The following is a 12,564-nucleotide window of genomic DNA, read 5'->3' as shown; positions in this document are numbered from 1 at the left end:
CAGAGGACAGGTAATATAGTATAAATGCATAGTGCAGTCCATATACATTACCTGTCCTGTGTCGCAGTGTCCGGCGTGGTGCGTGTTCTATCACGTGCAGGCGTGCTATGCGCAGAGGACAGGTAATATAGTATAAATGCATAGTGCAGTCCATATACATTACCTGTCCTGTGTCGCAGTGTCCGGCGTGGTGCGTGTTCTATCACGTGCAGGCGTGCTATGCGCAGAGGACAGGTAATATAGTATAAATGCATAGTGCAGTCCATATACATTACCTGTCCTGTGTCGCAGTGTCCGGCGTGGTGCGTGTTCTATCACGTGCAGGCGTGCTATGCGCAGAGGACAGGTAATATAGTATAAATGCATAGTGCAGTACATATACATTACCTGTCCTGTGTCGCAGTGTCCGGCGTGGTGCGTGTTCTATCACGTGCAGGCGTGCTATGCGCAGAGGACAAGTAATATAGTATAAATGCATAGTGCAGTACATATACATTACCTGTCCTGTGTCGCAGTGTCCGGCGTGGTGTGTGTTCTATCACGTGCAGGCGTGCTATGCGCAGAGGACAAGTAATATAGTATAAATGCATAGTGCAGTCCATATACATTACCTGTCCTGTGTCGCAGTGTCCGGCGTGGTGCGTGTTCTATCACGTGCAGGCGTGCTATGCGCAGAGGACAGGTAATATAGTATAAATGCGTAGTGCAGTCCATATACATTACCTGTCCTGTGTCGCAGTGTCCGGCGTGGTGCGTGTTCTATCACGTGCAGGCGTGCTATGCGCAGAGGACAGGTAATATAGTATAAATGCATAGTGCAGTCCATATACATTACCTGTCCTGTGTCGCAGTGTCCGGCGTGGTGCGTGTTCTATCACGTGCAGGCGTGCTATGCGCAGAGGACAGGTAACATAGTATAAATGCATAGTGCAGTCCATATACATTACCTGTCCTGTGTCGCAGTGTCCGGCGTGGTGCGTGTTCTATCACGTGCAGGCGTGCTATGCGCAGAGGACAAGTAATATAGTATAAATGCATAGTGCAGTCCATATACATTACCTGTCCTGTGTCGCAGTGTCCGGCGTGGTGCGTGTTCTATCACGTGCAGGCGTGCTATGCGCAGAGGACAGGTAATATAGTATAAATGCATAGTGCAGTACATATACATTACCTGTCCTGTGTCGCAGTGTCCGGCGTGGTGCGTGTCCTATCACGTGCAGGCGTGCTATGCGCAGAGGACAAGTAATATAGTATAAATGCATAGTGCAGTACATATACATTACCTGTCCTGTGTCGCAGTGTCCGGCGTGGTGCGTGTCCTATCACGTGCAGGCGTGCTATGCGCAGAGGACAAGTAATATAGTATAAATGCATAGTGCAGTCCATATACATTACCTGTCCTGTGTCGCAGTGTCCGGCGTGGTGCGTGTCCTATCACGTGCAGGCGTGCTATGCGCAGAGGACAGGTAATATAGTATAAATGCATAGTGCAGTACATATACATTACCTGTCCTGTGTCGCAGTGTCCGGCGTGGTGCGTGTTCTATCACGTGCAGGCGTGCTATGCGCAGAGGACAAGTAATATAGTATAAATGCATAGTGCAGTCCATATACATTACCTGTCCTGTGTCGCAGTGTCCGGCGTGGTGCGTGTTCTATCACGTGCAGGCGTGCTATGCGCAGAGGACAAGTAATATAGTATAAATGCATAGTGCAGTACATATACATTACCTGTCCTGTGTCGCAGTGTCCGGCGTGGTGCGTGTCCTATCACGTGCAGGCGTGCTATGCGCAGAGGACAGGTAATATAGTATAAATGCATAGTGCAGTACATATACATTACCTGTCCTGTGTCGCAGTGTCCGGCGTGGTGCGTGTCCTATCACGTGCAGGCGTGCTATGCGCAGAGGACAGGTAATATAGTATAAATGCATAGTGCAGTACATATACATTACCTGTCCTGTGTCGCAGTGTCCGGCGTGGTGCGTGTTCTATCACGTGCAGGCGTGCTATGCGCAGAGGACAGGTAATATAGTATAAATGCATAGTGCAGTCCATATACATTACCTGTCCTGTGTCGCAGTGTCCGGCGTGGTGTGTGTCCTATCACGTGCAGGCGTGCTATGCGCAGAGGACAGGTAATATAGTATAAATGCATAGTGCAGTACATATACATTACCTGTCCAGTGTCGCAGTGTCCGGCGTGGTGTGTGTCCTATCACGTGCAGGCGTGCTATGCGCAGAGGACAAGTAATATAGTATAAATGCATAGTGCAGTACATATACATTACCTGTCCTGTGTCGCAGTGTCCGGCGTGGTGCGTGTTCTATCACGTGCAGGCGTGCTATGCGCAGAGGACAAGTAATATAGTATAAATGCATAGTGCAGTACATATACATTACCTGTCCTGTGTCGCAGTGTCCGGCGTGGTGCGTGTTCTATCACGTGCAGGCGTGCTATGCGCAGAGGACAAGTAATATAGTATAAATGCATAGTGCAGTACATATACATTACAAACATACACATACATTATGGGAACAGCGATGGGGGTCCTGATACATTATGGGAACAGCGATCGCTCGTCCTGATAATGCTCGCCGATATCTCACCCAATCGAGCCCGACATCTTGCAGCATGTCCGACCAATTAGTGCAACCAATTTTTGGCTTGAATTGATGCATCGGCAGCACAGATTTTCATCCAATTACAATAATCGAATCTGATGATCGATCGGTCGCCTGATGATGGCCACCTCTTCAGGCACACTGACTCCCCCTAACGATAACAAGTGTGACCATGACAACAACACCTGCTCCAGGAGAGCGGAACTGCTATTGGGTTGGGGGATTGAGGCCTAGTGTGGCCCTCAAGGCCCACTGTGGTAATTATTTATGCCTCTGACCTTTTTTTCTGTCATTACAGGTTTTCTTATTGTTGTACTGGAAATAAGTGCACACATTATTTACTGTTGTTTTGACTATTGCAGTTTATCAGTGTATTAACCCATTACACGCCACCGTACAATAAGCGAGCAGAAAGCAGGCATTGTGTGTTTTCCACAAGCGAGCGGTGGGGGCCTAGGTGCCAGCCTGCGAGATTACGGCTGTTCCATCAGCACAGTCTCTGCCTCAGGGGGGAGGAGGGGACTTTGCTGTGAGCTCTCCCTCCGTCAGGGTGAGTCAGGCCGTCTGCTGATCCTCTGGGAGGAGAGAAGGAAGAGAGGAGGAGGGGGGGGGGGCGGTGTTTGCTTGTGGAGTAGGAAGAAGCAGCAGCAGCAGGGAGGATTGTCACTGTGTCTGAAACTCTGTGTTTTGTGCCTTATTACAGGATGATTACCTCGTGACGTCCGACCAACTGTGGGTTCCGCTGCGCTGGATTGCACCGGAGCTCATCGATGAAGTACACGGCAACTTACTGGTGGTGGACCAGACCAAGACTAGCAACATCTGGTAGGACACCCTCCATGATTTGCCTCTGGCTTGTTTGTGGCTTGCACTGGCTGTGCTCTCTCTCTCTCTCCATGGCCCAGGGTGGAGCCTGGAGCGACGTGTGTTTTCCTGCCCGCTGGCTTTGCCAACATGCCTGTCTATTTTATTTACATTCCTTGTTGTTGTTGTTATTTTGTATCTTCATTCTGGCTCCACGGTTTTTGCCCCCCAGGTGCAACTCACGACCGGCGATCAATCCCTGGAGAATGTTACGACCCCACTTTTATGTACAGAGTCAAAATAAAGTGACTTATTTGAAATTTCCAGTTTTCATCAGAAGGTTGCTTTGTTATTACGCCTTGAACCGTGTTATCAGGCAGAGGTCAGGTGTTGTGGGCGTTAGGCTTTGTGCCTTTGATTGTTTGTATCAGCTTTGTGATCTGCTACCCTTATTTACGTTCAGCGCTGCGTAATAGGTGTGCGCTCATTTAAATAGAAGATAGCGAGAATGGATGAGAGGGAACGTGACGGATGTGAGGATCGGTTTCCGCACCTGTTCGCAATGAGAATGTCCTGGAAGTGGGGAATGGGGCCGGCAGGGGGCACTTAGTGGGGGGCTCAGCTGGGAGAATACACTAAATTAAATTGATGTTTATCAAAAAAGGGAGGAAATTAATGGAGGGGATGGATGGGTCGCTTTGTATGCCTATATAGTGGAGGAAAGGGAGAATATAAGGGGGAGACATTTGTTCACCTTGAATAAACCTATCATGAGAAACAATGAAAGGGGGAGCGAGCGGTTTGCAACAATAGACACGAGTGCATCCCTTGCAACTGCGAGATTGATCATGCCTTGCATTGGCAGCAGGGTGCTCCCCTCCCCCATATCAGGATTTATATTTGCATTCAATTTCGAATCTATTCCACTAGATACTGTAGAACGCTTAATTATGTTGGGAGTTATTGTCGGTGTTATCATTTACTATTTTAAAAAACAAAAAAATTTTGCCTTGGGGCCCGTTTCCACTGAGTGCAAATTTACATAGTTAACATTCGTCAATATGCGAAAATTAAAACAAAATAATGCAAAAATTAGCATACCGAAAAAAGCATGCATAATGTTAGTATTCCTATGGAAATGGGCCCTCAAGGTCCGGTTAGCACGGCCCTTAAGGGAAAGGGCCGGTGTAGAGGAACTGCTGCTGACGTCTGTCCAGGTTGTTTAGAGCAGTAATCCACACTGCCTTACACTGAGATGGCAGCAGTCATCTGAATGAGTTTATCGTTGATTGCCAGGAAAAGCGGAAGCATCGTGGTCGATTAAATTTTCCGAGACAATGTGCGTAGTTTTTACCGTCTGATGCGTTCATAGTTCCGTAATCCCCCTTGGGGGGCTCAAAACAGGACGCGACGATGGAACGTTGGGAACCGATGCTAAACGATTTTCTGCGCCGTAGTGGAAAAACGTTTAACATTGACAAAACAATGTGCTGGCTGTGTGAACTGGCCCCTAAACTCTCAAGGGCATTTTCTTTTACTTATAATTTCTGTACTTTTTATAAACCGCGGAACGAGTTTTGTACCCGCTCCCTCACTCGATGGGCATGTATTTAATAGTCATTTATAAAACTGCAGAAGACGTCATAATTGTTGCCAGTGTACACCAAAAACCTCTAGCAGATCTGCAATACGCTAGCGGTTTTTGAAGCAGATTTCAGAGCAATTCTAGCCATGTTCAGAGAGGTTTTCTAAACATTCCTAGCGTTTATTGGAGCGTTTCTGTGTAGCAGATTACATATATTGTTACAGTAAAGATGTTACTGAACAGCTTCTGTAACAAAAGCCTGGAAAACCTCTCTGAAGTAGGGTTTTTCGGCAGAAACGCCTCAGAAATCTAAAAAACTGCTGCAGGCCCTGAGTTTGTGTTTGTGGAAAAAACGAACCGCTCTGGTGTGCACCAGCCCATTCACTTTCATTAGCCATTTTCCCCCTGCAAGCGTTTTAAAAACCACTTCAAAACCGCTCTCGTGTGCACCAGCCCTTACACAGTTGGCCAGGCACGATTCCAGTTGAATGATCCGTTTTTGCAGATCAATTTACTAAAACTTGATCTTAATTGCGGTGGCTGATTTCCAGCAATGTTGTTCCTGATCTGTTTTTAGGGTCAGATTGCTGAAAAATAAATATGGGGCATGCTGAAAAAAAATGTATTCAAAATTACATTTACAGTACAGAACTGAGCAGCACTATAAGGATAAAGGGTAGCAAATCAGATTGGCACAGCAATCTAAATACACTATTCTTTGTGGTAAGAGTCGAATCTGAAGCGATCATTCCAACAATTGTTAAAAAAACCTCTGCCTTTGTCCAGATAACACAAAGGCCATGAAAATGCAGAACAAATTTTCACTGGAGTTGGTCCGTGTGGATACCAGTAAAGTAGATTCTCTGAAAATAAAAATGTGCACATACATCAGATTGTTTTTGATGGTCGAAATGGACCATTGTGATCCTTTTTGCCATTCCTGCCTGTATTCAGCTGATTGCTTTTCGCATGGTAGCCAGTTGACCGGCAGGTGTGATTACTGGACAGGGATGGGGTGGGTGGGGGGGGGGGGGCAGGCTGGGTAATGGTACGATCCAGGCATGCTGGTAATTACACATTACCTGGGATGAGGTGAGCAATCACGCAGTAGCCAGTTGACCGGGAGGTGTGATGATTGGACACTGCGGGGCTACATCCGCTTGTGTCCTGTGGGGAGAGGGGGGGGGGAGCAGGAGCAGGCTGGGTAATGGTATGATCCATGTATGCTGGTAATTACACGTTACCTGGGATGAGGTGAGCGATCACACGTTAGCCAGTTGCCTGGCAGGCGTGATTGGACAGTGGGGGGCTACATCCGCTTGTGTCCTGTGGGGGGGGGGGGGGAGCAGGAGCAGGCTGGGTAATGGTACGATCCATGTACACTGGTAATTACACGTTACCTGAGATGAGGTGAGTGATCACATGGTAGCTAGTTGCCTGGCAGGTGTGATGATTGGACAGTGGGGGACTACATCCGTTGGTGTCCTGTGGGGAGAGCAGGCTGGGTAATGGTACGATCCATGTACGCTGGTAATTACATGTTCCCTGGGACGAGTTGAGCGATCACACGGTAGCCAGTTGGCCGGCAGGTCTAATGATTGGACAGTGGGGGTCTGCATCTGCTCATGTCCTGGGGGGGGGGGGGGGGGGAGAGCAGGCTGGGTAATGGTACGATCCATGTATGCTGGTAATTACATGTTCCCTGGGACGAGTTGAGCGATCACACGGTAGCCAGTTGGCCGGCAGGTCTAATGATTGGACAGTGGGGGTCTGCATCTGCTCATGTCCTGGGGGGGGGGGGGGGAGAGCAGGCTGGGTAATGGTACGATCCATGTACGCTGGTAATTACATGTTCCCTGGGACGAGTTGAGCGATCACACGGTAGCCAGTTGGTCGGAAGGTCTAATGATTGGACAGTGGGGGTCTGCATCCGCTCATGTCCTGTGAGGAGGAGCAGGCTGGGTGATGGTACGATCCATGTACGCTGGTAATTACACGTTACCTGGGACAAGGTAAGTGATCCAGAGTTCATCCAGCAAATAAACAAGTTAAACAAAGGAACCTCAGTGCGCCGGTGACGGATAGGCAATGCAAGTGGAAAAGGAATCTTGCTACTATGAAACACCAGCCAATTTTTTTCTAAAGTGTTTTCAGTGACAGAAATATGACCTATTGATGTTCCTTTGGCAAGACTGATATCTGAGAGCTTAGTATTAGGCAATATTTTAATTTTTTTTTTCTGGTTTCTCTCTCTTTTTGCTGTCTGAGTTTTATCTTTCCTCCTGCTTGACTCCAGTTTCTGCTTTTCCTCCTTCAGAAATGTCCAAGTCAGAGGGAGGCACCGTTTGTTTCATTTCCATCTGTTAGAAGCCGAAAGAGATTAAAACATTCTTGCATGGGTCATATCAGTCATTACTCTAGTGGGATAGGACCCAGTTGAGGGTTGCAGATCCATGGTTCCCAATGGTAGCGCTGGTCACTGAGATACTAAGAACTATTCACATTTTATTCACTAGCTGTGCCAAAGGGCCCATTCACACTTGAGCGTTTTGCCGGCAATTTTAGCAAAACGCTCAAACGCTAGCGCTTTTCAAAGCGCTAGGGTAATAAAAGTCTATGGGCCCGTTCTCATTTGGGTGATTTGCGCTACTCGCCGCAAATCGCCCGAAAACGCTAAACGCAAACGCGTAGCCTGCACCATTTCCCGGCGATCGCATTTTAGTGCTATAGAAGCACAAAACGCGATCGCTAAAAAAATTGCCAGGTGTGAATGGCGATTTTTTGGGGCGTTAATCGGCCAAAAACAGCCAGAGCAAAACCGCTAGCGTTTTGCGATCAGCAAGTGTGAATGGGCCCTCAATGCTCACACACCTGCTCCCCTCTACCTGCACAATTCATTCATGATCCGTTTTTTGCAGAGCTTAGTATTTTGACCATATGGGCTGTGTGCCAGTTTCATGCTGGTTCAGTGAATTTAGCAGGTTCTGAGTTAGGCCCGGTGCACACCAAAAACCGCTAGCAGATCCGCAAAATGCTAGCAGATTTTGAAACGCTTTTTTTTTATTTTTCTATGGCGTTTTGCTAGCGTTTTGCCAGTTGCTGCTGTGGTTTTCAGTATAGTAGATTTCATATATTGTTACAGTAAAGCTGTTACTGAACAGCTTCTGTAACACAAATGCCGGCAAAACCGCTCTGAACAGGCGTTTTTCAGAGCGGTTTGCGTTTTTCCTATACTTAACATTGAGGCAGAAACGCATCTGAAATCCAAAAAATGCCTCACCCCGGCATTTTTCGTATCTGCAAAACGCCTCCTGCTCTGGTGTGCACCACCCCATTGAGATACATTGACCAAGCGGATCCGCAGCCGCAAGCGGCTGCAGAAACGCTGAAAAAGCCGCTCGGTGTGCACCAGCCCTTACAGCTGGAACAGACATCCATCCAGTGAAGTCACTGATCGACCACGCCTCCAGTGGTCGGCGTGGCCTCACCCACGGCGCAGAATATAAGGTGGCTATTGGTCTTCACCAGAGCGTCCTGCAAGTGGTGATGTGTCGGCCCCCTTCATAGCCGATTGACTACCTACTTGCGGCAACCAAGTCGCAGCGGCTGAGATCGCCCCACCAAATAGAAAAGGCAAGCCAAACTTGAGAGGAGATAGAGGCTGAGACTTAGTCAAGAAACAAGCTGAAGGCAGAACAGGTGGGCTAGGTCAATATACAGACTAAGGTCAAGTCAAGGTCGTTATCCGGGACTAAGGTCGGGGCAGGCAGCAGTGTAACAGGAGCAGGAAAATGGGACGAGGCACTCTCTACAGCAGAGTTTCTCAACATCAATATAGCATGTACCCCTTTATTAATGACTGTGCCAGCCAAGTACCCCCTACTTGTGCGTGACATCATCTGAAGTAGCCCCTGACACATATGTACATCAGGAGAGACGTATAATTGTGTTGTGTGTATTAATGCTTTTCAAAAATGCATTCATGTTTTCAATGAACCATATACATTTGAAACTTACTATAATGCATTGACTATGACACGTTCAGGTACCCCTTACAACCTACAGTTCCCCCTGGTGGTGTATATTAAAAAATAGTGTAAGGTGATGCGGATAATGACATTTTGCTGCTAGGGTTATTTCATGTTTTAAAAAATGTCCTGAAATGTTAAACAAACTTGTAACAAGTTGGCATTGGTGATTGCATCTCCTCCACTTCCTGGTTAGTGTGCAGGAGTCCTGCAGCCAGCCAATCACCCTGCCTAATCTTACACTGAACCCTCCCTCTCCCAAGGTGCCTAACCCTAATCACTCCACCCCCATGCCTAACTAAACCTACTCCCTGCCCCATAGTAAAAGCTGTGATTAGCGCTATTTATCAGGCGCCATAATTTAACCTCCTAAACTCTCCAACTGAATCACATTAAGATCAAATTGCCTGGCTATCCTGGTGATCCTCTGCCTCTAATATGTTTAGCCATAGACCCTGAACAAGCATGCAGCAGATCAGGTGTTTCTGATCCCAGGGCTCGCTACATGATAGCCGCTGTGCAGTGGCATCCCCCCGCTTCGATCAGGAAATCCCGTTCAAAGAACGTGATTTCCTGGAGGGCTTCCCCCGTCGCCATGGCGACGGGGCGGGATGACGTCACCGACGTCATGACGTCATCTAAGGGAGTCCCGATCCACGGCTGTGACACGGCTGTCCCCCTGGGGGACGAGAGAGCAATCGGCTCTCATAGGCAAAAGCCTATGACAGCCGATCGCCAGGATTGGCCGGCTGGGGGAGGGAGGGGAGGGAAGGGAGGGGAGGGGAGGGAAGGGCGCCCCCCCCCCCCCAAAAAAAAAAACTGAATATTTTATTAAAAAAAAAAAGAATGTAAATATGTGTAAAAAAAAAAAAAAAAAAACACTGTGGAAGCTCTGTTGGTGGGGAGAAGAGGGGGGAATCACTTGTGTGCTGAGTTGTGCGGCCCTGCAGCTTGGCCTTAAAGCTGCAGTGGCCAATTTGTACAAAAACATCCTGGTCTTTCGGGGGGTTTAACACTGCAGTCCTCAAGTGGTTAAAGACTATTATGCTGCTGCGTATCTTTTAGAGCAGAGAGGAAGTTCTGAGTTCAGGTCCACTTTACAATGATAAAATAGCATTGCATGTTGATAAGTGATGTCAAAGCTCCCTCCCTCTATACTGTTGGCAGAGATGACTCTTTATTTTCTATGAGAGTGTCCTGTTGTCTGGCCTTCTCTCACTAGCTCATGTCTTTTCCCTGCACAGGTCCCTGGGAGTCACACTTTGGGAGCTCTTTGAGTTGGGACGACAACCATACGACACGTATTCCGACCGGCAGGTCCTCAGTTATGTCATCAAGGAACAGCAGCTCAAACTACCTAAACCGCAACTCAAGCAACTGCAGTCCGACCGCTGGTAAGAGACGCCCAATCACTCTAACCACTCCCCCCCCCCCCTACATACCAACTGCAGACCTGTTGCCATGGAGACAGGAAGAGTGAGAAGTGAAATAGAGTGCAGTTTGACTATATATTATTATAGATACATATATATTTTAATGCAATCTTTATTTAAAAAGGACTTCAGTGACAAAATGAACAAATGCACACAGAGTCCAACAAAAAGTGCTGAAGTTAAAAGTACTTTGTCACTACAAAGCAAATGATGCCTCAGCAATTATATAAAATATTAGGGCTTTACAATTAAATTGAAAGGGAGAAAATGCCCTAATCAACCAGTTTATGGGAACAATCTATAATTACCTTCCCCTTAGGGCCGGTTTCCATTAACGTTTCCATTGCAAGGTGATCTCCGCATCGCCTCGAATTATCCTGTGGGTACTTCCGGTTGTCACGCAAACAACCGGATGTGGCGTCATGCGGCTTCCCGTCGCTGGCTATGGGGACTCGGATGTGTGCTGCGGAAAACTGCAGTGTGAGATCCATAATTTCCCCCGTCTCACATTGTGCCGGATCGTGTAGGTAAATTTGCGGCAATGGAAGCTACTCCATTGACGTGAATTGGTTGCATTTTCCATGCGTTGCAACGTGGTGTGGTTTCCGCATGGCAGCCCGTGTAGTAGAAACTGGCCCTTTCTCTTGATTGTAAAAAATGAATTAATAGATCACATCTGATGAAAAAATGTGACTATTAATGGGCACCTTTAACACACACATAAAATATTATAAAAATGTGTGTGTGTGTGTGTGTGTGTGTGTGTGTGTGTGTGTGTGTGTGTGTGTCTGTAGTGTGTGTGTGTGTGTGTGTGTGTAGTCTGTGTGTGTGTGTGTGTGTGTGTGTGTGTGTGTGTAGTCTGTGTAGTGTGTGTGTGTGTGTGTGTGTGTGTGTGTCTGTGTAGTGTGTGTGTGTGTCTGTGTAGTCTGTGTAGTGTGTGTGTGTGTGTGTGTGTAGTCTGTGTAGTGTGTGTGTGTGTGTGTGAGTGTGTGTGTGTGTGTGTGTGTCTGTGTGTGTCTGTGTGTGTGTGTGTGTGTGTGTGTGTGTGTGTGTGTGTGTGTGTGTGTGTCTGTGTAGTGTGTGTGTGTGTGTGTGTGTGTGTAGTCTGTGTAGTGTGTGTGTGTGTGTGTGTCTGTGTAGTGTGTGTGTGTGTGTAGTGTGTGTGTGTGTGTGTGTGTGTGTGTGTGTGTGTGTGTATACATACATACATACATACATACACACACACACTTTCTGACCCTGATTATTTGATTATCCTAAAGGAGCAATGGTAAAATGTATGGCCGCGTAGTCAGAGCAGACACTAGCACAGGTGTATTCTGTGGGCGGTGTAGCACTTTAAATCCCCCAGAACACACTGTCCGCACACATCCATGAGCCAGTGCACCATCATGGAAACTTGGAGCCACAAGGGAGCTTATCAGCACGCACTCAGCTGGGCTGCCTCCCCCAGGGAATAGACGCATCCGATTATGCACTATAGAAACGCGTGTAGCTCATTCTCTGGCCTTCCGAGTCCATCTCCAAGAACAACCAACGCTTGCCGCTCACACTCAGGTGGAAAAACAGGAATTATTATGGGAAGTGCATCACTTAACCCATACCACGTCCTACTGACAGGTTATCTTTAAAGTAATATTTATTGACTTTCTGTCAATGTTCGGGACTCTCTATGAAGCGGTCCGATAAGGGTGCAAGATCCCTATCAGACTGGCATTCAATTGGATAGGGAGTTCCTTCCCTACATGGCAAACTCAATTTTGTTAGATTTCAGCGCAGATCTGTTGAGTATTGACTGAACCACAAGCGCTGTACTGCTCCATATGCAGCCACTCTGTGAGGCTATTGCCCCCCCCCCCCCTATTTCCCCCCCCCCCCCCCCCGGTGCCCGCCCCACCAACCACGCAGAGATTTTAGATTAATAAGCTGCACAAATTGATTGAAAGTGAACTTATTTGATAGGTCGGAGCCGTAGATAACTGGCAAATTCTGTCAAAACGATCAAATAGGGCAGCTTTATTGAGATCTCCTTGCCACAGATGCCAGACCACCTTATAGTCTCACTTCTCCTGATGCAGCTAAAGCCCTC

The 12,564-nt window shown here is 47.5% G+C and overlaps 1 protein-coding gene and 1 long non-coding RNA gene across 7 annotated transcripts in view; one reads left to right on the top strand and one right to left on the bottom strand.

Moving 5' to 3' along the window:
- The window catches only part of LOC137541819 (uncharacterized), a 743,120-nt gene that overhangs the window by 688,743 nt on the left and 41,813 nt on the right, over window positions 1-12,564 (bottom strand). The gene's annotated exons all lie outside the window — the stretch shown is intronic.
- Window positions 1-12,564, top strand: part of AATK (apoptosis associated tyrosine kinase) — a 223,378-nt gene that overhangs the window by 185,671 nt on the left and 25,143 nt on the right. For all 3 annotated transcript variants that reach the window (XM_068263327.1, XM_068263329.1, XM_068263328.1), the window contains 2 exons: window positions 3,329-3,450; window positions 10,287-10,436. In XM_068263327.1, coding sequence (XP_068119428.1) covers window positions 3,329-3,450; window positions 10,287-10,436 — 272 coding nt within the window. The remainder of the gene's footprint in view (window positions 1-3,328; window positions 3,451-10,286; window positions 10,437-12,564) is intronic.

This window comes from Hyperolius riggenbachi, chromosome 12 (genome assembly GCF_040937935.1).
Source record: "Hyperolius riggenbachi isolate aHypRig1 chromosome 12, aHypRig1.pri, whole genome shotgun sequence".
In the NCBI taxonomy this organism is placed as follows: Eukaryota; Metazoa; Chordata; class Amphibia; order Anura; family Hyperoliidae; genus Hyperolius; species Hyperolius riggenbachi.
This window is presented reverse-complemented; position numbering and strand designations above follow the sequence as displayed.